We start from the raw sequence: 26,695 nt of genomic DNA on the forward strand, positions 1-26,695 counted from the left end.
CATCCAAAACTGAAGGACTACAAGTCCCAGCATGAACCCCTAAGATCTCATGGGGGGTGATAGGGAGAGAGAGAGGGGGGTGGGTGGGTGAGGGAGGGAAAGAGAGGGGGTATGAGAGAGAGAGGGGGTGGGTGAGGGAGGGAGGGAGAGAGAGAGGGTGGGTGAGGGGGGGTGAAAGAGAGGGGGAATCAAAGAGAGAGAGAGGGGGGTGAGAGAGAGAGAGAGAGCGGGATGAGGGAGAGAGGGGGGATGAGAGAGAGAGGGAATGAGAGAGAGAGGGGAGATGATAGAGAAAGAGAGAGGGGGATGAGAGAGGCGGCTCTAGCAACCAGTGGCCAACAGAGTCTCAGGTGGAGAGGGGTTGGCTTTTTTGCTGCCCCCCTGAAAAGTGCTGCCCTAGGCCTGGACCTTGTTGGCCTAAGCCAAAATACAGCACTGTGTAGACCCTTTCATTACAGAGAATATGGAGGATAATTGTAAAGTGGCCCACAGGACACCTTCAGCAGTTTACTGGTAATAACTCTAAAACGTGTATTTTATTTTACACAGGTGTGAAATTGGTGTGAAAGAAAGATGAAGACTCTTCTTCTCCTCCAGTTGTTCATCTCGCTGATCCTTGCGACCGACCCTTTCAAACAAAATCAAGGACAGGACAATGACTCTCACCCTGAATGGCAAGAGTCAGTATCTCAATCTCAAATGAACTTCGCTGTGAGGATTTATCAACTGATTTCATCACCAACAGAAAGACCCCGACCACAAATTTTGATTTCACCAATCAGCATCTACATAACCCTCTCCATGGTGGCTCTCGGTTCCTATGGTGAAACTCGAGACGAAATCCTCTTTGTCTTAGGTCTGAATGGCACAGAGAAAGACACAGTGCTGCATGAGGGCAATAAAAGGATCCTTGAAGCAATACATCAGCAAACCATAAATGGGGAATTTAGGCTTGGTAATGATGTCTTCATAAAAAAGCCGGGAAGTTTTTTACCGCAATTCCAAGATATGATGGACCTGTACTACAAGGCTCCCATTCATACCATTAGCTTCAGTGACCCTCGGGCTGCGGAGAAAACAATCAATAAGCTTGTGAGTGACAAAACAGACAATAAGATACGGAGTATAGTCAATAACCTGGAATCAGAAACATCGATGGTTCTCCTAGATTATGCCGTCTTTCAAGGTAAGTCCATTTTACTGTTGATTAAAGAAAGTTGATTTTGGAAAAACAAATGTTACAAAACTACTAATACAACAATCATTGGATTATCTTTTTCAAGAGTCCATCCTGAAAGGGCTGTATTTACCATAAAGTACTTGTAGGCCATTCTCTAAATCTCCAGGCTAAGGGGTCAACACTAGACTTAAAATTTACAGACTAATAATATTTTCTTTATTTTGTTTGTATCATCTTTGCACCTCTGAACATTTGTGGGTAAATTCAGCAAGATAGCTGTAGGATGAGTGTGTGGTGGGAAGAGGCATAAGGCTTTTCACAACATGAGACCATCTCTCCTTTTGTCTGGAGTCAGACTCGGAGGCTAATAGCTATAGCAGTGGAGCAGCACCCACCGACAAGCGGGACAAGTATAGATGCAGGTCACACTGGCGGATGACACTGGTTCACCTGAGGTGCGGGGTCTAAGTATTAACCAGTATTCACCAGAGCTCCTGATGGTGGAGATGGGTTTTGCTGTGTGTTAGTACCTGGTAGCAGTCCTCAGGATCGCCCCAACAGGAGGTGAGCAGGCCGAGGTCCAGTATCAGATAAAGCAGGTAGGGTTCAAGCAGAGGCATAGTCAGGAAACAAGCCAAAAGGTCAATAATGAATGGCTGCAGGTTGGGATTAAGCAGAAGCATAGTCAGGAAACAAGCCAAAAGGTCAGTAACGAATGGTTCCAGGTTGGGATTAAGCAGAAGCATAGTCAGGAAACAAGCCAAAAGGTCGGTAATGAACAGTTCCAGGTTGGAATTAAGCAGAAGTGTAGTCAAGGAACAAGCCAAAGGTCAGTAACAAATGGTAGTGAAGATATGGGTGGCAGCAGGAGAGACAAAAGCAAGATATTGGCTGAAGGGAGCACAATAATCTGGCAAATAGGAAGTGCAAATATAGGCTAAAATCAAAAAGTTCATGGGAGGAGCAAAGAGTTCAAGGTTCGAGGCAAAGAAGATTCAAGGCAGGATCATTCAAGGAATTGTCCAGGGCGCTGTCCAGGATTCCAGGTGGCTCAACCAGCAGAGTTATTGCCAGACACAGCAGAGGTCCCAGATTCAATTCTAGGCCCTAACAGTGATCTCCTCCTCCCAGGATGCCTTAGGGCCAGGTTTGTGACCAACCTCTAGTGGCAAAGTTCGTACGGTCATGAAAAACCTGGAAAAGTCATTGAATTTTAAAATGGCAATTTCCAGGCCTGGAAATGTTTTGGAAAATAATTTAACCCACAAAGTTTTGGAAAAGTCATGGAAATTTGTTTCACAATCACTGTATATTCGAATATGCAGAAAAGAGAGAAAGGTGCCACTCAGTGTAGCAGATGTAAATAATTGTATTGACACATATTAAAAACTTAAATGGAGGTGTAAGTGTCTATCTTTATAGCTCGGCGTCCTTCCGGGTCCGCGGTGTTACCATCCCTGAGGCTGGCCAGCAGCCAGGAGAACACACTAGGGGAGAATCAATCAGGGGACTCAGTCAGATTGAGGCAGCGGTGAAGCGCATACCTCACTGGTGTCATCAAGTTTGTGCGGCCCTCCAGTGAGGTATGCGCTAAGGAGCGGTTCACGCATGCTCCAAAACCGGTTACCACCCCCCTGCGTCATCACGTTCGTGCGGCCCTCCAGTGAGGTATGCGCTTCACCGCTGCCTCAATCTGACTGAGTCCCCTGATTGGTTCTCCCCTAGTGTCATCTCCCGGCTGCTGGCCAGCCTCTGTGACGGAAACACTGCGGACCTGGAAGGACGCCGAGCTATGAAGATAGACGCTTACCTCCATGCGTTTTTAATATGTGTCAATAAAATTATTTACATCTGCTACACTGAATGGTGCCTTTCTCTCTTTTCTGCCTGTTCGTGGGACTGTTGCTTTGGCCTAACAAAGAGCAACCCTCGATGTAAGCGCCGCATTTGTGCATCTGTGCCATCCATACCAGTCAGGCTGCACCTTATCCATCATGACTGTACACTACAAAGCTTGTCATTTATTTTAGTAAAAATATGCTGGATGTAACATGGATTTTCTTCTTATTTAACATGTATACATAGACATTTCATGAAACATTAGGTCATGAATATTTACTTGAAGTCATGGAAAAGTCATGGAATTTTACTGGTAAAAATGTGTACGAACCCTGTAGTGGATGTTACGACACCCCAAAGTATGAAAGGGGTTACAGTCATCTAGGATATTCCGCTCCCGAACACCAGGACAGCTATCGACCACTCCAATCCGCCATACATGAAACCCATCAATAATTCCCCCCCAAGTACGAGACACGGCTCTGTAGTGAGGTTCAATCAAGAGTAACTCTCTCTTCTTTTATTGAAAGAAACACAACACTTATATATACTTTGAGAATACCACATGAACAATGACTGTGTAATTACAGCCAGGTGAGCTCATTAACATACTTATCAATAGTCTCAGACCCAATTAACATACTGTCCTATTTTAGACAAAAGCACTTAGTTAATCAGTAGACATTCTTTAGGAGGGGTAGCTGGAAACAATCCCCCCCCCCCCCTCTGCAGCTAATACACATTGAATTAGCAGACACGCTGTCTCTCATAGTTCCTGGACGCCCAAATTAGGAGTTTCACTTCCTGTGCCTTACAGTGTATAGGAATAAGATAGATCTCCATATTTCCTGAGAGATACTGGTAATGCATATACTGTCCCATTTGAAGTAGTCCAAACCATATTCTCAGTGTACACCACCCTCCCGGTCACCCTGCATCCATAAAAGATGCAGGGTGACTTAAACATAAGAAAGCCACACAAGGCTGGACATGGTGCCTCCCTACCTCTTTAAAGGAATTTGGAGCGTAGCGGCTAAAACATAGGGGAACAAAGGGGGGCTGTATGGGCCATGGAACAGCCGAACAAACAGACGAAAGGAGGCAGCAACAATATAATACAAAGTCAGATGGTTCTGTCACAGTGGAATTCCCTTGTTAATCTGGGGGCATGAACATTCTCCTCAGGCTCCCATGAATTTCCTTCTGGCCCATAACCTTCACATTGAACCAGATATTGTAATTTGTTCTTGAAGACCCTGGAGTCAAGAATTTTCTCCACCACAAATCCCTCTTCACGCTGTACCTCAACAGGTGGCGGTGGTGGATGAATTCTTCCAGGAAAAGGATTTTCATGAAACAGTTTGAGTAGCGACATGTGAAAAACAGGGTGAATCTTCATACTGTCAGGAAGTTTGACCAGGTTGATTTGAGCAGAAATCTGAAAAGGTCCCACAAACATTTGACCCAATTTAGAAGTTAGAACGTGAACCTTCACATTTTTGGCTGATATCTAAACTTTGTCACCCACACGAAAGGTAGGAATTGATCTACGATGTCAATCAGCGGCCTATTTGTAATATTCCTGAGCCAATGTATCAATCAGTTTCTCCTGAATCGCCCGTGAAGTGTAGTAAGTCTATTGGTAACAGCAGGAATTGGAGTTGAGATAGGGAGATCAGGAATAAAAACTGGATGATACCTGGTGCTTAAGAAAAAGGGGCTTTGTATGTTTAGCTACTGTATGTTTAGAGTTGTTATAAGCAAACTCTGCCATAGGAAAGTTGTCTACCCAATCATTCTGAAGATACCTCACAAAACATCAAAGGTATTGCTCCAAAGTTTGATTAGCTCTCTTGGTCTGACCATTAGACTGACCATGAAAAGCTGAGGACAGATTCATTGTTACACCCAAAGTTGAACCAAAACTTCTTCAAAATTTTGAGGTAAACTTTTCCCCTCTGCCAGACACCACAAAACCAGGAATTCCACGTGGTTTAAAAACTTCACAAACCTTTACCTCTGAATTTTGTTCAGCAGAGAGATGGGTATAAACTACCGGGATAGTGGTTGTCCCTTTTGAAAGGGAAAGATCGACCATGAAGTCCATAGAAATTGACCCTCATGGTCTTGATGGAACAGGCAGTGGTTGGAGTTACCCCAGAGAAGATCGGGGTGTCTTATTGTGAGCACAGGTCATACGAAAGGCCACATAACTCTTGACATCTTTCTTGTACATAGGCCACCAAATGGAACGTGATAAGAGTTCTTCTGTCTTAAAAACCCCAAAATAACCACCAAGTTTAGAGTTGTGAACCAACCTGAGGGCTTCTATCCGAACTGATTCAGACACATAGAGGTGATGCGCTTGAGTCCAAAAGCTGTTTTTGTGCTCAAGGTAATGTCCTTAGTAGGATAATTAAAAAGTGGGTCATTCTCATACCCCTAATTGAGAAGATTCAAAAATGTGTTGGGTAGAATCCAGTGTTAGTTTCGTCAAAATTTTCATCAGCGCCTTTTTTGCAGTGACAAAACCGTAAAGTACAGCACATTTTCATCCACTAATGAAAACTATGACGGAAATCATCCGTTTTCGTTAACGAACTAAAGCTAAACGAAAATATGAGGTAGGAATGTTTACCCTCTTGAACTAACTTCTGGTTTCCACGGAGCTCACCAGCTTCTGCTCCCAGCAAGCAAGCGACTGTGTGCAGCTAGCATTACAGGCCCTTGAACCTCACACCCTGACGAGTACATCCAGTGGCGTCACTAGGGTTGGTGTCACCCTAGGCGGAAAAAACATGGTGTCACCCCCCCCCCCTTCACCAACTATAGTCCCCCCTCAGAACAGACCCCCCCCCCACTAAGTACAGAACCCCTCCCACAGTATAGAACCCCCTCCATCAGTATAGACCCCCCTCAGTACAGACCCCACTCCATCAGTGCAGACCCCCCCCCTCAGTATAGTACCACCCTTCCATCAGTATAGACCCCCCTTCCCTCACTACAGGCCCCTCTCCATCAGTATAGACCCCCCTTCTCTCACTACAGGCCCCTCTCCATCAGTATAGACCCCGCCCTCAGTATAGACCTCTCTCCATCAGCACAGACCCCCCTCCCCTCAGTGCAGACCCCCTTTCATCAGTATAGACCCCCCCCCCTCCAGTGCAGACCCATCTCTCCACTTGTGCTAGTAGGGAGATGAGGGTCTGGATATGTGCTTGGGGAGGGGGGCGCTATGGGAGGGGAGAGGGCTTGTGCCCTTTTGGAGGGTTGGATTTCAAATCCAACCCCCATTTCTAGTATAGGACTTTCCTCTCCCCTCCCATAGTGCCCCCCAGTATATGTCATCTTAAACCTCCCCAATCCCTCCCCCACCTTTTTTTTTTTAACTTGCCCCCCTTCCTGGTCACTGTCTCCCTGCTCTGTCCATCTACTTTACAATTTACATACCTCAGATTATTACGGAACATGCACAGCGGGGTCCCTCCTCCTGTGTAGATGTAAACCACTAGGAGGGAGGGGCGGCTTCAGTCTGCCCTGCTGTTTGAGTCAGAGGCAACCGTTGAATTCCAGTTTCCAGAGGCACTCGGCTCTGATTGGATCTCCGCCTCTCCCCTCCCCAGCACACATGGATTCCACCCCTCCAGCTTCCTCCAGCCTTCTGCACTCCAGCTCCGCCTCCCCCAGCACATGTGAATTCCGCCCCGGCGAGAGACGCAAATCAGTATAGAGGTGCGGTGCTGCTGCCCACAGATGGTGTCACTCCTCTGGCGGGTGTCACCAGGGTGCAGTCCGCACCCCCCCACACCCCCCTAGTGACGCCACTGAGTACATCTGCCAGAGACCAGAGCAGCACTGTGCATTACAGCCAGGCCTCCCGAGTCCCACTCCTGAGTCCCAACTCACAATGATCACCCAGAGTCCAGAGCAGATAGAGCACCCACTGTAAATGTGTAGTGTACATTACAATTACAGCAGGCCTGAGGTGAGGCCTCCCCTCAGACAACTGCCTGTCCAGAGCATTGTGTGTGCATTAAAGACCTCCTCTGACCGCTGGCAGTGGCATCCAGAGCACTGTGAATTACAGGCCATCCCTAAGACCTGAGACCAACATCCAGCACTGTGCAGCATTACAGGCCTCCTTAAGACCGTCCACTTCCCACATATTTACTGTGGCAGGGTGGCTCTCCTGCGCAAACCGACATAGGGGTACATCATTCGCGCACAGGAAGCTAGGGGGCGAGCGCCGGCACGCTCCCGCCCCCCACTCTGCAGCGGGGAAGCCGATGCTTGTGTCAGGCGGCTCTGATTGCCGCCTGACACCCGCGATCGTTCCCGGCTGAGAAAGAAGTTCTTCTCCATGCAATGACCATAGAGCCCATGTGATCCTTCTATATAGGATCACAGGTCTCTATAGTCATTTCAGAGACCCCCACACTTAGAAACACTCCCCTAGGATTACATTTAACCCCTTGATCACCCACAGTGTTAACCCCTTCCCTGCCAGTGTCATTATTACAGTGACAGTGCATATTTATAGCACTGATTACTGTAGTAATGTCACTGGTCCCCCCAAAAGTGTGAAAAATGTCAGTCAGGGGTCCGATCTGTCCGCCGCAATGTCGCAGTCCCGCAAAAAAACGCAGATCGCCGCCATTACTAGTAAAAAAAAAAAAACAACAAAAATGACATAAATCTTTCCCGTAGCTAGTAGACGCAATAACTTTTGCGCAAACCAATCAAAATATGCTTATTGCAATTTATTTTACCAAAAATATGTAGCAGAAAACAAATTGGCCTAAAATGTTAAAAAATCTTGATTTTTAAATATTTTTTTGGGGGAATGTTATATAGCAGAATGTGAAAAATATTGTTTTTTTTTTTCAGAATTGTCGCTCTTTTTTTGTTTATAGCGCAAAAAATAAAAATCACACAGGTGATCAAATACCACCAATGAAAGCTCTGTTTGTGGGGAAAAAAGGACGTCAATTTTATTTGGGTACAGCGTCGCACGACCGCGCAATTGTCCGTTAAAATAACCCAGAGCCGAATCGCAAAATAGGGCCTGGTCATTAAAGTGGTAGTATACTCCGCTATTTCACTTTTACCTACAGGTAAGCCTATAATGCGGCCTATAATAAGGCTTACCTGTAGGTACAATTCATATCTCCTAAACCTGCATGGTTTAGGAGATATTCAACCTGCATGCAGCCGCTGACGTCAGCGGCTCATGCGCTCTGAAGGTCCGGCAGACCTTCAGAGCTCCTTGCCGGCTCTTGCCGGAAAGTGAAACTCCCACGCACGTGACGTCATCGCTGCTCCTGCCACTCACAGCGCCGGAGCCGCTGAACCAGGAAGAGATCCCAAGGGAGCATGTCAGCGCCCTCAGCGTTGTCCAGGCTACCGTGTCAGGGCTTCGTTCTATGGCAAGTATTTCATAATATTTCATATATTTTCATAAGTATTTCATAATGAGCTAGTATGCGATGCATACTAGCTAATTATGCCTTTGTCCTGCAGGGTTTTTTTTTTTTTTTTTCATGAGTATACAACCGCTTTAAGGTGGCAAATCCTTCCGGTCCAGAAGTGGTTAAGACCGTCCAGAGTGGCTAAATCTGTATCTGTGAGTTTGTTCAAACCTCAATACCATGAATACTACCATGATATTAGATTTTTTTTACTCCAGGAATATATAATGAGTTTGGAAATTCTATAGAAATGCTTAAATAATGTACCGGAGATTTTAGTCGATTAACCAATATGTCCCGGTCATCTGGCATAGTCGTGCACCTGAAGAAAGAGCGCGCATGTCCGTTGCGGACCTTGCGCATGCTCAGAAACGCGTCGTGCTTTCCGGGCCCTGGGACTCCAGCGAGCGTCACGGACGTGACCCTTCTTTTCTCCTCTGCAGCGTTACGCCTATGCCAGATGACCGGGACATATTGGGACTAAGGTTGGCCACCGTTTCTCCCGCTCCACGGCTCTACTAGTTTTAGGCATACCGTGCTTTCAACAGAGGAATGGCACCACCCGGTGGATCCTGTACACACTTGTCCATGACCTAATGTTTGTGCTTTTCTTTATTTTTATTACTTTTATTAAAGCAGTCTGCACCCAGAGCGCTTTTCTTGTTTTTGTTTTTCATGTTGCTCCAGAGTTCCTCCTTCATCTCTAATCAAAAGCTGCCAGGTACAGCAGGACTGTCTTTATGACATCGTTTATGATTGCTTTATTAGACTTTTTTTAAACAAAAGACTTCCCCATTGGACTTCTATTGTTCATTTTAATACATTATGTCAGGGCTTGACAAATTTGTTTGGGATCTAGGAGCCAGCTAAAAAAGTTAGGAGCCAGTTTATTTTTTAAAAACAAAGCTTTATTTTCAATGACGAAATTAACCGATCTTAAAATTAAACAGTGCAGCAAGGTTGGGGCGATAGGAGATCCAGTTACCAAGAGTAACATATGCCACCTTAGGCCCCTTTCACACGGGCGCCTACGCTAAGCAGAATCCGCATGCTCAGTGGGGAATCTCTCTGCTGATCCCCGCTGAGCAGGTGGATGACAGGTCCTGTCCGCTATGCTATGCAGACACAGCCCATTCTCCTCTATGGGGCAATCAGATGGAAATGGACCGTCTGTTTCCATCCGATGCCATCCAATCCGATTCACTGGACGAATGGTAAATAGAACCACCATCCGTCTGTTTTTGGCGGACAGGATCGGATGGCGGCGGCTTGCCACTCCATAGAGACTGAAGGGTCCGATCAGGTCCGCCTGAAAAACTGACAGGCGGACCTGATCAGAAAGCCAGTGTGAAAGGGGCCATCGGCTGTGTGGCATGGCAGGGCAGGGAGATGATGAAAAATAATAATTTTTTTTTTTTTTCCATAAGCCCCCGTTCACACTGGGGCGACCTGACAGGTCGCCGTAGGTCGCCTGGCATAGAGAAGCGGTGGACCCGTTCTAATAGGAGCGACACAAGTCGCTCCGACTTAGAAAAAGGGTCCGGAGCTTCTTTGGGGCGACCTGGAGCGGCCTGCATTGACTTCAATGTTATGAAGTCCGTGCCGGCCGCTCCGAGGTCGCGGTGCGAGCAGCGCGCCGCGACCTGTGATGTCGCCCCGGGAAGTCGGATCGCCCCAGGGTGAACGGGGTCTAAAAGATTCTTATTGTGAATAAGGGATTATAATGCAAAACAAAAGATCAACACATTGCAAGGAGATTACAAAATGCAATTTTTAAAGTAACACTATTTTGCAGAAGTGCATAAATATGTAGAACACATTATCCTTGAACTTCCAGGAGAGAGCGGTGTAAAATGGGATTTAAAAATAAAAATAAAATCAAATGATAACCACACTCCCTGCACACTTACCTTTAAGCAAAGGGTGCCAGATGAAGACTGCAAAAACTTCCATCTCTCCACCTCCTTGGGAAGGAGAAGGGCGGGCATTGAGAACAAGCAGTGGAAATTCCTTGCATTCCTAATTACTGCTTGTTGTAATACTCCCGGCCACCACAAGAGGCCGCCAGTTTCCCATTGGCAGCATCTCAGTGAAGAAGGCCCAAAAGCCGGGGCCTCAATTTTCAGATGATGCAGAGTTCGAGCGCTCGGGGGGGGGGGGGGGGGGGCGCAAAGCGACAGGACATCTCCTGCAGTGCACCCCAGGCGCCAGGTCGCTAATGTCGAACCCTGCATTTTGTGATGCAGATGGATTTCTTAGCGCTTATATAGTTGTGTTGTAACATCTGCGATAGGGCATCGACCTTACCAATCCTTGACCCAGAGCGATGCGAAATAACAAAATTGAACCTCAAATAGAATAGAGTCCAAGGTGCTTGTCTAGATGACAAACTTTTGGCAGAATGTATAAATTCTACATTTTTATGATCCGGAATGGTTACAGGGTGCTTAACCCCTTCCAGCAGATGTCTCCACTCAGAAAATGCTTCCTTATATGCCAGCAGCTCCTTGTTTCCAATCAGGCCCGGACTGGGACAAAAAAATAGGCCCGGGCATTTTAGTCTGAGCAGCCTTTTTGTTTTTTTATTTAAACCAAATTACAAATAATGACCGCTACCGGTTTCTCGATGTCTTTTAGTTCTATTTAGACTGCTACAGTCACTGATTGCTAGAGGTTACTGCACATTTTCACATTTTTTACATCGATTTCAGCATCACCCTATATGTATTGGGGTCCATCCTCTATGCATTGCTATTTAGGTACCTTATATGATCTGATGTTTTAACCACTTAAGCCCCGGAAGATTTTACCCCCATTCCGACCAGGGGGTATTTTGCGATTCGGCACTGCGTGACTTTAACGGACAATTGCGCGGTCGTGCGACGCTGTACCTAAACGAATTTGGCGTCCTTTTTTTCCCACAAACAGAGCTTTCTTTTGGTGGTATTTGATCACCTGTGCGATTTTTTGATCACGCGCTATAAACAAAAAAAGAGCGACAATTTTGCAAAAATAACAATATTTTTCAAATTTTTTTATATGAAATTCCCCCCAAAAAAATGTAAAAATCAAAATTTTTTAACATTTTCGGCCAATTTGTTTTATGCTACCTATGTTTGGTAAAAAAAAATCGCAAAAAGCGTATTTTGATTGGTTTGCGCAAAAGTTATCGCGTTTACTAACAAAGGGAAAGATTTTTGTCATTTTTGTTGTTTTTTTTTTTAACGCGTAATGGCGGCGATCTGCGATTTTTTTTGCGGTACTGCGACATTGCGGCGGACAGATCGGACCCTTGACTGACATTTTTGACACTTTTGGGGTTACCAGTGACATTTCTACAGTAATCAGTGCTATATATATGCACTGTTACTGTAAAAATACACTGGTAGTGAAGGGGTTAACTTTATTTGGGAGGGAGGGGCTGTGTGTGTCCCTAGGGGCGTGCTTTCTACTGTGATTGGCTGTGGCTTCAGCTGTAAGGACACTGATCAACGGATCTACATAGTAGATCCATGTGCTTAGTGTCTTTGCAGCAAGGAGAATGACAGGCAGCTTGTTTACACAAGCTGCCTGACATTCTCCCTCTCCCCCGCCGATCGCCGAGTGGCCGGCGGACATCGGGTCCGCTGGTCACACGCGCGGGGGGGTCCGTGACCACGCGGGAGCGGGAGCGCGCCTCCGGGGGCGCGCGCTCGCTCCCTAGACCCTCACAAGCAAGCAACGTAGCCCTACGTTAGTTTGCCTGTGAGGGGCTGACCGCCGACGTAGATAGTCGTGCGGCGGTCGGCAAGTGGTTAATTGGTTGTTAACCTATGTATCCTCATTTGAGGTGTTTTAACGAATGTTTGAATAAACTTTAGATATTTATTATATCAATATTTTTTTCTGGTCTATCTCCCTCCCAAGCTTTTCTATTTATCTCTAGGTATCGTATAGTTCCAATTTGGGATCGACCGATTATCGGCAAAGCCGATATATTGAGGCCCCGATCTGCACTTTCCCCGATATATCGGAATCGGCCCCGGAGGTTACCGATATTGCGGATATTTCGGAAAGTGCATGTACCGGAGTGATGCCTGGAGCTAGAGGCATCACCCCGGTACCGGCGTCCATAGCCGACGGTCAGCTGTCTTGTAATATCAACCGATGCGGCTGAGAAGCTGCTTGGCTGTCATTACAAGTAGCGGGAAGGGATGCCCCCCCCCCCTCCCGCCGCCTTCCGCGGCTCGCCTGGGTCTCCCATCCCACCAGGAGACCCGGGCAACCAGCCTGCACAGCCGCCGAAGACCCGATCAAAGTTGCATTCGGCTCTGATCGGGCCTCCATGTAAAAACCCGGAAGTGATGTCATAACCTCACTTCCGGGTACTCGGCGCCAAATTCAAAAAAATTACAGCATTCAAAACAACCAAACTTGGCGTTTTGAATGCTTTTAAGTGCAGAGGAGGGGTTTGGGGTCATTTAAACTCCCAGATCCCTCCACAAGAGTACCTGCAAAAAAAAAATTAATTTTTTTAATGTACGAAAATATCAGCCAATATTGACCGATACCAATATGCGATGACTAAAATATCAGTATCGGTTGATCACTAGTTCAAATACCCCTCTCTATCCCGCTGTGGATTCCTGTACTGTCCTTTAGGGATAGATACCCTTCATATATTCTAGTTCTAGAATATTAATCACCAACACAACTACTATAAATAAAGGTAGAGGATTATACACATTTTGCAACACATCAGTTTTTGTTAATAAATGTTTCTCAAGAATGCAGATGACTCGAAGATCATCATTATAAGGCTCTCTTACCTGACTGTGTATGAAATATTTTTAGTGTACTGCATATCAGGAGGATGGTCACAAAGAGATATCAGTGAAACCGCAGGGAGGGATACTGGATCCCCAATCAGATCTATGCAAGGAAAGAGGGGAGGTCAAAGTTGAAGCGCCTGTCTTCTATTAGATTATGGTGGTTAAATCCCCCCCCCCCTTTTTTTTCATTGTTGACTCCTTGAGAAAACATTTATTAACAAAATTGTATGCGTTGTAAAATTTGTATGATTATCTACCTTTATTTATGGTTGTGGTGTTGGTGATTAATATTCTGTTTTCTAATTTTTAGCGATTATGTATGCGGTACTCACTAAAGTCTCCCGAGGAAGCCACAGGCTGGTGAAACGTGTTGAGCGGGAGTTACTGCATTTGTATCATAATCGTATGACTACCGTGTTAGGATTTTATATGTGGAAAATTGTTTTTAATCCAATGTTATAATGAAGATTTGATACTTTTATACATCAATTTGTCTTTCATGGCCTCTTAAAAATCCAATATTTCTGCTTTTTCAATATTTTGATTATGAAGGGTTGGGGTGCCTATGACTCTGACAACCGGCGAGGTATTTTTTTGTACTTATCAAACAAACCTAACAAAACACTTTTAATGGCATGTTTACCTGAACGAATGGAAGAAAACAAGTGAAGCTCATTGTTAGTGTTTACATGCACTTTAACCACTTAAGCCCCGGAGGATTTGGCTGCTAAACGACCAGGGGGTATTTTGCGATTCGGCACTGCGTGACTTTAACGGACAATTGCGCGGTCGTGCGACGCTGTACCTAAACGAATTTGGCGTCCTTTTTTCCCACAAACAGAGCTTTCTTTTGGCGGTATTTGATCACCTGTGCGATTTTTTGATCACGCGCTATAAACGAAAAAAGAGCGTAAATTTCGCAAAAATAGCAATATTTTTCAATTTTTTTTATATGAAATTTCCCCCCAAAAAAATGTAAAAATTAAAATTTTTTAACATTTTCGGCCAAATTTGTTTTATGCTACCTATGTTTGGTAAAAAAAATCGCAAAAAGCGTATTTTGATTGGTTTGCGCAAAAGTTATTGCGTTTACTAACAAAGGGAAAGATTTTTGTCATTTTTGTTGTTTTTTTTTTTTAACGCGTAATGGCGGCGATCTGCGATTTTTTTTGCGGTACTGCGACATTGCGGCGGACAGATCGGACCCTTGACTGACATTTTTGACACTTTTGGGGTTACCAGTGACATTTCTACAGTAATCAGTGCTATATATATGCACTGTTACTGTAAAAATACACTGGTAGTGAAGGGGTTAACTTTATTTGAGAGGGAGGGGCTGTGTGTGTCCCTAGGGGCGTGATTCTAACTGTGATTGGCTGTGGCTTCAACTGTATGCAGAGTGATCAACGGATCTACATAGTAGATCCATATGATCATCTCTCATACAGAGGGGAGAATGACAGGCAGCTTGTTTACACAAGCTGCCTGACTTTCTCCCTCTCCCCCGCCGATCGCAGAGTGGCCGGCGGACATCGGGTCCGCCGGTCACACGCGCGGGGGGGTCCGTGACCACGCGGGAGCGCGCCTCCGGCGGCGCGCGCTCGCTCCCTAGACCCTCACAAGCTAGTGACGTAGCCCTACGTCACTTTGCCTGTGAGGGGCTGACCGCCGACGTAGATAGTCGTGCAGCGGTCGGCAAGTGGTTAAAGGTTTATTTGTAATATACAGTATCTCACAAAGTAAGTACACCCCTCACATTTTTGTAAATATTTTATTCTATCTTTTCATGTGACAACACTGAAGAAATGACACTTTGCTACAATGTAAAGTAGTGAGTGTACAGCTTGTATAACAGTGTAAATTTGCTGTCCCCTCAAAATAACTCAACACACAGCCATGAATGTCTAAACCGCTGGCAACAAAAGTGAGTACATCCCTTAGTGACAATGTCCAAATTGGGCCCAAAGTGTCAATATTTTATGTGGCCACCATTATTTTCCAGCACTGCCTTAACCCTCTTGGCCATGGAGTTCACCAGAGCTTCACAGGTTGTCACTGGAGTCCTCTTCCCCTCCTCCATGATGACATCACAGAGCTGGTGGATGTTAGAGACCTTGCGCTCCTCCACCTTCTGTTTGAGGATGCCCCACAGATGCTCAATAGGGTTTAGGTCTGGAGACATGCTTGGCCAGTCCATCACCTTTACCCTCAGCTTCTTTAGCAAGGCAGTGGTCGTCTTAGATATAATATAATAAATTTTTTCTAAAAATGTGAGGGATGTACTTTTGTGAGATACTGTAAATATGTTATATAAATAGTAAAATATGTATAAAAACAAGAGATGAAAACCTAAAAGAAAATACAATTAGCCCCAAACCATGATAGTTTACCTTTAAAGCAACCATCTTTTGTATCTCCAGGTAAATGGAAATTAGAATTTGACCAGCGAAATACAAAGGATGGAGTCTTCAACTTGAACAATGGGGGATTTGTCATAGTGCCAATGATGAATCGGGAGGGATTGTATCCGACATACAGGGACAGAGAGATGAAATGCGATGTGGTTGAAATGTCTTACGGAGGAAACGTATCCCTTCTCATCATCGTTACACTACGTGATTTCAACTACGTGCGACAAATGCTGACCCCCCAGAGGATTAATAAATATTTAAGCTCAATGAAAACCAGGTATACCTGAGAGTTGCTTAAAACAGAACTCCGGTTTTAATACAGTTAGAGGTCAAATCAGCCATGTGATCATAGAAACAGAAATGTGTTTACTGGATGAATGCAGGATACACTGACAATGTGAACAGAACGGTAAAGGGTTAAACCAGAGGGATAGAACAAGGTATACCAAGCAATGCAACCAGTGCAATAACAGGGGCTTTCTAGAAGACACTGGGTGGTAGAGATGGGCTTGATGTTCGAGTTGAACGTAAATTCGACTCGAACATCAGGTGTTTGTGTGTTTGCCGAACAACAAGTTCACCCGTGGATGAGCGCCCAATAATGCACTACGCGATTGCAGTGCAATAAGTGCTTGTGATTGGCCAAAGCATGAACCTGACCTGCATGTTTTGGCCAATCACAGCACAATGTCCTGTCAGAGCCATGATTGGCCAAAGGCAGGGTGCCTTTATCCAATCATGGCTCAGGGACTTAGTCCACGCCCCACACTATATAAGGCTGCTGCTTACACGGCAGCCGTGTATAATGTGTGATAATAGAGGTTAGGCAGGTAGTTAGTGCATAGTGTGTTGAGTTAGTTTAGTGCAGTCAGTGTAGTGTACAGGTTATACCCCACTTTTAAAAGGTATAGATATTTTGTAGTCCTGGGTCCCCTCTCAGTGCTCCCCAAGTTTTGTGTCCCTGTCACTTATAATTCGTGATCAGTGCCATGCCCAGCTGACCAAGATTTCCTATAGACGCCAATGTTAAAGACAGGGAGCAGTGCCATGTCAAACTGAACAACATTTTCCCATAGATACCAATGAGCACTGAAAGCTGAAAATTGGTCTAGGCAGAAAGGAGGTGAAAGTGCCCTGTATGTAAGTGGTTAAGGGGAACCCTATGACAGAATTAAAAAACAAAACAGCATGGGGTCTGTAGCGGAGTAGCAGTATGATCCACAATATCTCCACTGGCAGTCAGACACAGCATACAATAATCCTGGTAGCGTATAGTATTCCCAACCCTCCAATAACCAGACGACACATATCTTGGAGGTCAATCACAACTTTTATTCACAGGCTTTAGTATTTATGGGATTCCCCATGCAAGGGGCTTCCCCACAGACATTCCAGGGGCTGTACAGCACATGGGGGACTGAATATGTGTACCTTGAAACAGGCAGTCTTTTAATACACACCCCCTGCGGAAAGATGTCTCCAGCCTAGACCATTGTCTGTGTCATGATTCCACACAATTAGACACAGAAACAGGAGGGGGAGGGGGATGGGGGAAGAAGGTCTGCAGCATTACATTACAAATACTTGGTTCTAAACTGTATACACATGCAATAAACATAATGCATACACGAAGGACAATATACAGTGGCTGTGTTTGCCACAGGGTCCCCCCTCTCCCAAAATCTATACCAGGCCCTTTGGGTCTGGTATAAGTTGTAAGGGCAACTCCAACACTAAATGAAAAAAAAAAAAAAACAGCGTGGGCTCCCCCCACAAAAAAAAAAAAAAAATTCATAGCAGTCCCTTTGGGTCTAGTACAGATTATAAAGGGAACTCCATGCTAAAATAAAAAAAAAAAATGGCACGGGGTCCCCCCAAAATCCCTACCAGAACCTTATCTGAGCATGCAGCCTGTTAGGCCAGGATGGGGGGATGGGACGGGACGAGCGAGCGCCCCCCCCCCCTCCTGAACCATACCAGGCCACTTGCCCTCAACATGGGGAGGGTGCTTTGGGGTGCCCCCCAAAGTACCTTGTCCCCATGTTGATGAGGACAAGGGCCTCTTCCTGACAATCCTGGGCTGTGCTTGTGGGGATCTGCAGGTGGGGGGCTTATCGGACTCTAGAAGCCCTCTTTAACAAGGGGGCCCCCAGATCCCGGCCCCCTCCCTATGTGAATGGGTATCGGGTGCATCGTACCCCTACCCGTTAACCAGAAAAATGTAAAAAAAGGAAAAAACACATAAGACAGTTTTTGACAAGTCTTTTATTAAAAAGATAAAAAAAATAGTGTCCCTCGATGTAAATCCATCAGACGTTGGCTGCAGCTGGTAGCTCAGATGGTCAGCTGCAGGGATCTCTGAACCATATTACAAGATCTGAAGGCTCTGGTGGTGGAAGAAGTCTGAGGGATCGGTGTACAGGGGGGGACGGCTGAGGAGGAAGAGCTACCCCACTGGAAGGGTAGTATGGTAACCCAGAGCTAGCTAGCATAGCGCCCATTGCAGTGACTGGTTTTTAAGATGAAGTTGAATTCTCTCCCAGCAGCCCTCAACAGTGAAGTTTTTTTTTTTGTTTTGTTTTATGTGTTTGAAATTTTGCATTGTGTATTGCTTTGTTTATATACACTATATTGTCAAAAGTATTGGGACGCCTGCCTTTACACACATATGAACTTTAATGGCATCCCAGTCTTAGTCTGTAGGGTTCAATATTGAGTTGGTCCACCCTTTGCAGCTATAACAGCTTCAACTCTTCTGGGAAGGCTGTCCACAAGGTTTAGGAGTGTGTCTATGGGAATGTTTGACCATTCTTCCAGAAGCACATGGCTTGCAGTCTGCACTCTAATTCATCCAAAAGGTGTTCTGTCTGGTTGAGGTCAGGCCAGTCAAGTTCCTCCACCCCAATCTCGCTCATCCATGTCTTTATGGACCTTGCTTTGTGCACTGGTCCATATCATTTGGTGGAGGGGGGATTATGGTGTGGGGGTGTTTTTCAGGGGTTGGGCTTGGCCCCTTAGTTCCAGTGAAGGGAACTCTTAAGGCATCAGTATACCAAGATAAGTTTGTGGGAGGAGTTTGGGGATGGCCCCTTCCTGTTCCAACATGACTGCATACCAGTGCACAAAGCAAGGTCCATAAAGACATGGATGAATAAGTTTGGGGTTGGAGGAACTTGACTTGTTAAAGGGGGTTTCCAGATTCCAATAAGACCCCCCGCTCACAGACCCTCACAATCACTACGCAGGGTTTTGTGGAAAAGGGCTTGTCCCCATCAACATGGAGACAAGATGCTTTGGGGTGGAGGGCAGAGCCCCCTGCCCCAAAGCACCCTTCCCATGTTGGAGCATGTGGCCTGGTATGGTTGAGGAGCGGAAGGGGCGCTCGCTTGTCCCCCCCCCTTTTCTTGGCCTGGCGGGCTGCATGATCGGATAAGGGTCTGGTATGGATTTTGGGGGTGCCCCATCCCATTTTTTTTTTTTTTTTGGCATGAGGTTCCCCTTAAAATCCATAGCAGACCTGATGGGCCTGGTATGGATTGGGGGTTGCGACCCCATGCTGTTTTTTTGTTATAGTATAGTATTATCATTGATCACTGTATTAGTCTCACTGGTGATGTCAGGGTCAGCTAGTCAGTTAGTGTTCCTCCCAGCCAGTGTCAGTTAGCACCAGATGGTCCGCCACACTATCACAGTCCCCCTATAAATCACCATTTACCGCCATTACAGTGTAGAGTCTGTAGCTGTCTAAATTACAGTATAAATACCATTGTTTGTAGACTCCTTAACTTTCACTCAAGCCAATTAATTTACACTTGTGTTTTTTTTTTTTTTTTTTTACCAAAGACATGTAGTAGAATACATTTTGGACATAATTTAGAAAGAAAATGTATTTCTTGATTTTTGTAATATATTTTATAACAGAACATAGACAATGTTTTTTTTTTTTATTTTTCTAAATTATCTGCCTTTTTTGTTTATATAATAACAAATACAAAACCCAGTGGTGATCAAATACCACCATTAGAAAGCACTATTTGTCCGAAAACAAAAAAAAAGTGATAAATTTCATTTGGGTACAGCATTGTCTGACCGTGCAATTGCCAGTTAAAGTAGCGCAGTGCTGAAAAGCAGAAAATGCCCTAATTATGAAGGGGCAAAACCTTCCAGAGATGCAGTGGTTAATAAAGCAATGCTACTTCTCTCTCTATCTCCTGTCTGATCAATGTTTATAAACAATGTTACTTTGTATCTCTCTATCTCCTGTCCGATCAATGTTTTTAAACAATGTTACTTTGTATCTCTCTATCTCCTGTCTGATCAATGTTTATAAACAATGTTACTTTGTATCTCTCTATCTCCTGTCTGATCAAGGTTTATAAACAATGTTACTTTGTATCTCTCTATCTCTAGTCTGATCAAGGTTTATAAACAATGTTACTTTGTATCTCTCTATCTCTAGTCTGATCAAGGTTTATAAACAATGTTACTTTGTATCTCTTTATCTCCCATCTCATCAATGTTTATAAACAATGTTACTTTGTATCTCCTGTCTGATCAATGTTCATAAACAATGTTACTTTGTATCTATCTGTCTCCTGTCTGATCAATATTTATTAACAATGTTACTTTGTATCTCTCTATCCCCTGTCTGATCAATGTTTATAAATAATGTTACTTTGTATCTCTCTATCTTCTCTCCTACACTTTATAATAATGTCACAAGCCCCGGATCTGTATTCCTGTATGTGACCTCTCCACCTTGTTAGCACATCACACCTGAGTAGCTCTTGTGATGCCTTACAAGTCCTCAGTGTTTTGCAGGGTGCACAGACTGGGTTTGGTTTACTATAGTAAATGAATAAGAGGTGTACATTGTAATTTGCTATGGTGCGCCCGGATCACAAGATCACATGAGCACAGTGGATATGATCTCCTGACCTAACTAGATAATCAGACAGTGATGTTCAGGTATGGTCCTAGTTTTCCATGTTGGATCTCCAACAATGCTGATTTTGATCCTTCAGTTCTGATAAGGTGCACACAATAAAATAATGTGCCAACCTTTAACCCTCCTATAAAAGGAATGTGGCCGGGTCCTAAAAGCCCAAACAGACTTTCAGTTTATATCTGCCCGTACATTCCAGGTGCCTCAAAATGAAAGGTGTCCAAAGTCTTACAATTTGTTTCCTTTAGAAAGTAGCCACAGCTGAAAAATTACAGTAGAGAAGCCCATCCCCTGCCAGAATGCTGCAGAGAAGGACCCCTTGCTCTCTGTGTGGAAGCAGCAGCCTTTCTGCAGAGCTCCCACACTTCCCCTTCTGATTGGAGAGCTACATATAACTGGAGGTCTCCTGCCAGACAGGGCTGTGTTGTGTGACAGAGCTGTGTGAATCTTAGGACTGGAAATACATAATCCTTGGAAGGTAAAACAGCTCTCTTATGTATATACAGTTGTGCTCATAAGTTTACACACCCTGGCAGAATTTATGATTTCTTGGCCATTTTTTCAATTTACATAAAGTGAGATCGCTGCGCTATATTCATGAAAAATAGTATGACAATAGTATGGCAAACGGTGTAATCCTTTATAAGAAAAGCAGCTGACACAAAAAGACAATAAAACTATATCTTCGATAAAATGGTAGAAAATGGCGTCGCGCTAATCAACATATAAAAATAAGCTGACAATAGGAAATGAAGAAGTCCCAAGTGCAAATATGTAGTCCACATATATCCCAGATAGACGGAAGGGTGCAAGCAGGAAAGTCCACCACCAATCAAAATCCCAAGGTAATCTTACCTACTTTAAAGACCCCACAGGGTCAAACACGCTCTGAATGTGGATAAGTGGGTGACAAAGGGAAACCAATCACATGGGTCCGTCTCCTCCTATATCGACTGGATTGGACTCTCAATTGTTCCTTCAAGCACTCAGGAGACATAAAAGGATAATCCCCTCATGGTGTAGTATCATAAACAATTTATTTAAAAAAGAAGAAAGCAGCTTACATTGATGAAGATAACAACCAGCGTTCAGTGTGAAAATCGTGTGGGTATCCCACCAGCAAGATGGCCGCCGCGTCCCTCGTCTGCGCATGCGTCAAGGTTTCAGCCAATCCCGACGCGTTTCGTCATACGGTGACGCCATCAGGGGTGTGGCTTAGCCCCAGACGCAAACCAATAAATACTAGAGGGAGGCGGAGCGGCTGAGCGGATCCCGGGAACGAACGCCTATCACAGGCGCAACGAACACCGGAAGTCCACTATACCAAGCTTCAATAAACATCTTTTTTTTCACCTCCTTCCTGGGTCAGCTGATTGCCTTCCATGGCTTTCAATATCATCTCTATGCTGATGACACCCAAATCTATCTCTCCACCCCTCAGCTCACTCCATCAGTCTCCTCACGCATCACCAGCTTACTAATAGACATATCTGTCTGGATGTCACATCACTTCCTCAAACTCAACCTTTCCAAAACCGAACTCATGATATTTCCTCCTCTGATTTCTCTGTCAGCATCAACGGCACAACTACAGTATCAACCCGTCCACCCATGCCAAGGTCCTAGGTGTAATCCTGGACTCTGAACTATCCTTTCGGCCACACATCCAGTCACTGTCCAAAGCTTGCCGACTCAACCTCCGCAACATCTCCAAGATACGTCCCTTCCTAACCAATGATACCACAAAGCTTCTAATCCACTCCCTGGTCATCTCTCGTCTTGAATACTGCAACTCCCTTCTCATTGGCTTACCTTTAAAAAGACTATCCCCCCTTTAGTCCATCATGAACGCTGCTGCCAGGCTCATTCACCTTACAAACCGCTCTGTGTCTGCTACCCCTCTTTGCCAATTCCTCCACTGGCTGCCATTCAACCAATTATTTAAATTCAAGTTACTAACCATAACCTACAAAGCCATCCATAACTTGGCACCCAGCTACATCACTAACCTAGTCTCAAAATACCAACCAACTCTTCGTTCCTCCCAGGACCTTCTGCTCTCTGGCTCCCTTGTAATCACTTCCCATGCTCGCATCCAGGACTTCTCCCGAGCTTCTTCCATCCTCTGGAATGCTCTACCCCCATCTGTCCGACTATCTCCTACTTTGTCTACCTTCAGACAATCCCTGAAAACACATCTCTTCAGAGAAACCTATTGCGCATCCACCTAGCAACTGTACTTTTATTTTCTCCATCAGCCCATCCCCCACAGTTATTACCTCTAGTATCTCTTGACCCTCCCTCTCAGATTGTAAGCTCTAACGAGCAGGGCCCTCTGATTCCTCCTGTGTTAAAGTGTATTGTATTTGTACTGTCTACCCTCAAGAAAAATGGCCAAGAAATCATAAATTCTGCCAGGGTGTGTAAACTTATGAGCACAACTGTATTTAATCTCTGTTTTTTTTTCTCTATTTTTCCCAAAAATTAAGTTTTAAAACATAGCTAAAAACAAAAAAAGCAAATAAAGGGGTTATAATCCTCTCTTACTTTATCCAAAATTGAAAAAAAAGTGTGTTTCCTTAGGTGTATGCTTGAAATATACTGTAAATTCTGATTGGCTGATAGGGGTTGTTGTAGCTTGAAAAAACGTTTTGTCTCATTGAGAAAGCCTGGGATGGTTGGTATTGCACACTAATGTATATTTTTCTCCACAGTTTGTTGAATCTCTTCATACCCAAAGTCCCCTTCAGCTATCCGGTCAATCTGAAACATTACATGATGGCCATGGGCATGGAAAGCATGTTCACTGAGAAGGCCAACTTCTTCAGGTTCTCCAGTGATCAAAAGTTAAAAGTTTCAGAAGTAAGTATCTTTCTTTTGTCAAAGGATTAATCACCAGAACTTCCCGTGTTCCCTCCCTGAAGCTTATCTTTTTCCCGCTACTGACTTACCATGCCTTGTTCTGCACTGTCTTTGTGTGGAGGCGACCATCTTGGTGTAGGCAGGGCTTCGCTTCCTCATGTCAGAGTTGTCCCTTTAGTGACTGGTGATCTGATGTGGGGGAATGATGATGAAGAAGCAGCAAGAGGGTCGGAGGAAGCACAGATCCAAATAATGAATGAAGCAGAAGCATAGATATCCTTGCACTGCAGGTCTTCAGGTACGGCTTCCCCTCCAGCAAGGAGAACAGTGAGTAGCACAGAAGTAAGATCACATGTAGGACATGTTGGAATTATCAGCCTAGAAAACACAAAAGTAGAGTTTCACTTAAAAAAAAAAAAACATAATTTTTGTAAAATCTTACCGTAAAATTCCTTTCTCTGAGTCTTCTGACAGTCGCCGCCCACTCAGTCTTCACCAATGGGTATTGACCTCTTATCCACAGGAGCAAGCTAGGCATAAGACTTGTTAAAAACAAAGTAATTTACATAGACACACCTGTAGGGGGTTGTCCCACTGGTCCAATACCCCCCTGCTATCAGCATTCCCAACTCAGTTTGGTAGCAAGCAGTTAAAGTCCAAAAAACCCCAAAAAGAGGGGCGGGGGCGGCGACTGTCAGAGGACTCAGAGAAAGGAATTTTATGGTAAGATTTTACAAAAATGCAGTTTTCTCTTACGTCCTCTGACAGTCGCCGCCCACTCATACAGTCTTCACCAATGGGATGTCCCAAAGCAGTGTAGACATGAGGGGTGGGAAGCGCAACCGTCACAAAGGCAACGCAGCACCCAAGTCAGAGAAAGGAACCTTATCTGAGCAGAAAGGTAAATCCTCTGGATAACAGAAAAGCTCAACTTGAGCAAACAACCCAGGAAAGCAAATAAACAAGGGGGAAACAACCCCAACAGCCAGGGACCCGCAAAACTAGGGCCCCCTCAATGCACAGCCGCACACAGAACTTTGCGGCCAAAGGAAGCATCAGTAGATGCCAGAACATCAAGTTTGTAGAATTTTGAAAAGGTGTGCACAGACGACCAAGTCGCAGCCTTGCACACCTTGGCCACCGAAGCCTGATGCCGGAAGGCCCAGGACACACTCACCGCCCTGGTAGAGTGCGCCTTGACAGGGAAGGGCGGAACCCGTTTCCTAATCGAATAGGCATGTACAATCGTCTGTCTGATCCATCTAGAAGAAAGGCTGAGACATGTAGCCCCAGCACAGGGAAGCCTATCTTACTCCTAACTAGGCAGAAGACAAACTGAGTTGGGAATGCTGATAGCAGGGGGGTATTGGACCAGTGGGACAGTCCCCTACAGGTGTGTCTATGTAAATTACTTTGTTTTTAACAAGTCTTATGCCTAGCTTGCTCCTGTGGATAAGAGGTCAATACCCATTGGTGAAGACTGTATGAGTGGGCGGCGACTGTCAGAGGACGTAAGAGAAAAAACAACTCTAAGTGGCTGCTTTTAAGATGCGTTACCATCATGAGGCTGGATGTATGCTTTAAAGAGGAGGTCCAGCCCCCCACGAAAAAATTAAAAGTCAGCAGTTACAAATCTGGTAGCTGCTGACTTTTAATATTAGGACACTTACCTATCCTGGAATCCAGCGATGTTGGCACCCCTGCCCATGTTTCCATTGGCTCTCGGGTGCTGCCACCGCCATTGCCTGTAAGGTTGCCTACTGCGCATGCACGAAGCCCTCTGCACTTTGTGACTGGCCCGGTGGTGGGGAAAGGAGGAGGAGGGCTGATCTTTCAATGGACCTCACCGCATCTCGCCGCAGCCAGGTCTCTCAGAAGTGGGGACAGGTACAGGGACTGACTGGCAACTTTGGACCCAGGGGGCAAGTGCAAACCAGAGGCCCATGGTACAGTGACTCTACCCCCTCCCACTCTCCCTCTTCTCGCCCTCCTCCTGACCCCCATTCCAGGCTGAAGCTTTGCTCCAGGTACTCAAAGACCGAATCCGTGTTCCCAACCTGGTCAGCAGGGGGCAGTTTGGGGGAGCTGGGACAGCTTGGTTGGGGCTGCCTGGGGGAGGAAAGTCTCCAGTGGGGCATGGAACCAACCTCTGCTCAGACACGGTTTACACCATTCATGCTGAGGGGGAGGCCTGCGCCCTGTCCTTGTCTTCATCCCGCACTCAGTGGGCCAGCAGTGGGGACTTTTTACTTCTCTTCACCAGGAATGCTTTAGGCTTGTGGCAAAAGCTGTGCAGCCTTTCTACGGGGCATCAGAGTGGCCAGGGGGGCAATTGCCCCCTGGCCCAGTCCTCCCCTTGGCGGGTACCTGTTAAAAACAGGTTCCCGTTCCCTCTCCTGACCCAAAAAGGTGCCAAATATGGCACCAAAGGCGGAGGAGGAAGCAGATAAGTGGAGCTTACACTTTTAGGTTCAGTTTTTCTTTCCAATTAATGTTATTAACACTCATGAATACAGATCTGTTATTTTATATATATATATATTTTTTTTTTTTTTTCAGTCTTTTAACTTTTTGAGTAATTTCATTTCTTTTTTTTTTTTGACAGATTTACCACCAGTCTTATGTCGTCATCGAAGAGGGAGGAACAGAGGCGAGTAGTGTGACTGATGCCCAATTAAACAACTTGATCACAATCCCTAAATTCAATGTTGACCGTCCATTTATCATGCTGATCTACCAAAAAGTTACTAAAACCATTCTTGGGATCGGCCAAATCACGGACCCGACTTGGATAAACCTCCAGGGGCAGGGAAAGGAAGGAATGTGATGAAAAAGATATAAACTGCTATACAAAAATGAAACCATTCTGCTCATAATAAAGCGAACGTGCCGAACAATTTCTGTGTCGTGATTTTCTCTGTATCTTGTTCATGTTGACAAGCCGGTAACAGGTGAGCTTCAAGGATGCCCCAATAGTGTGGTGTAGGAGAAAATGAAAATAAACTTTAGTCCAAATTTTCATAATAAAGCAACCAGATAGTTTTAGGGACCACAGATCATGTCGTGGAAAAAAAAAATAAAAATTAGAAATTTTGGTAAAAACAAATGGTCATAATAAAGTGACCAGATCCGATCATGCTGTTAGAAAAAAATACTTCACACTTTTTACATGGAGACCC

At 45.1% G+C, this 26,695-nt stretch overlaps 2 protein-coding genes across 2 annotated transcripts in view; both read left to right on the forward strand.

Moving 5' to 3' along the window:
- Positions 1-1,161: 1,161 nt before the first annotated feature.
- Positions 1,162-26,695, forward strand: part of LOC309569878 (alpha-1-antitrypsin-like protein CM55-MM) — a gene marked incomplete at its 3' end in the record, with an annotated part of 131,415 nt that continues 105,881 nt past the window's right edge. The window contains exon 1 of the mRNA XM_082275869.1: positions 1,162-1,186. The remainder of the gene's footprint in view (positions 1,187-26,695) is intronic.
- LOC309569877 (serine protease inhibitor A6-like) lies at positions 5,141-26,413 on the forward strand (the record flags this gene model as incomplete). The annotated part of the gene is made up of 4 exons (XM_082275868.1): positions 5,141-5,201; positions 15,719-15,986; positions 23,369-23,516; positions 26,122-26,413. The coding sequence occupies 4 exons, from the start codon at positions 5,141-5,143 to the stop codon at positions 26,341-26,343; spliced, it is 699 nt and encodes a 232-aa protein (XP_082131994.1). The 3' UTR covers positions 26,344-26,413.

The sequence above is a fragment of the Pelophylax lessonae genome (assembly GCF_965119305.1).
Source record: "Pelophylax lessonae genome assembly, chromosome: 13".
In the NCBI taxonomy this organism is placed as follows: domain Eukaryota; kingdom Metazoa; phylum Chordata; class Amphibia; order Anura; family Ranidae; genus Pelophylax; species Pelophylax lessonae.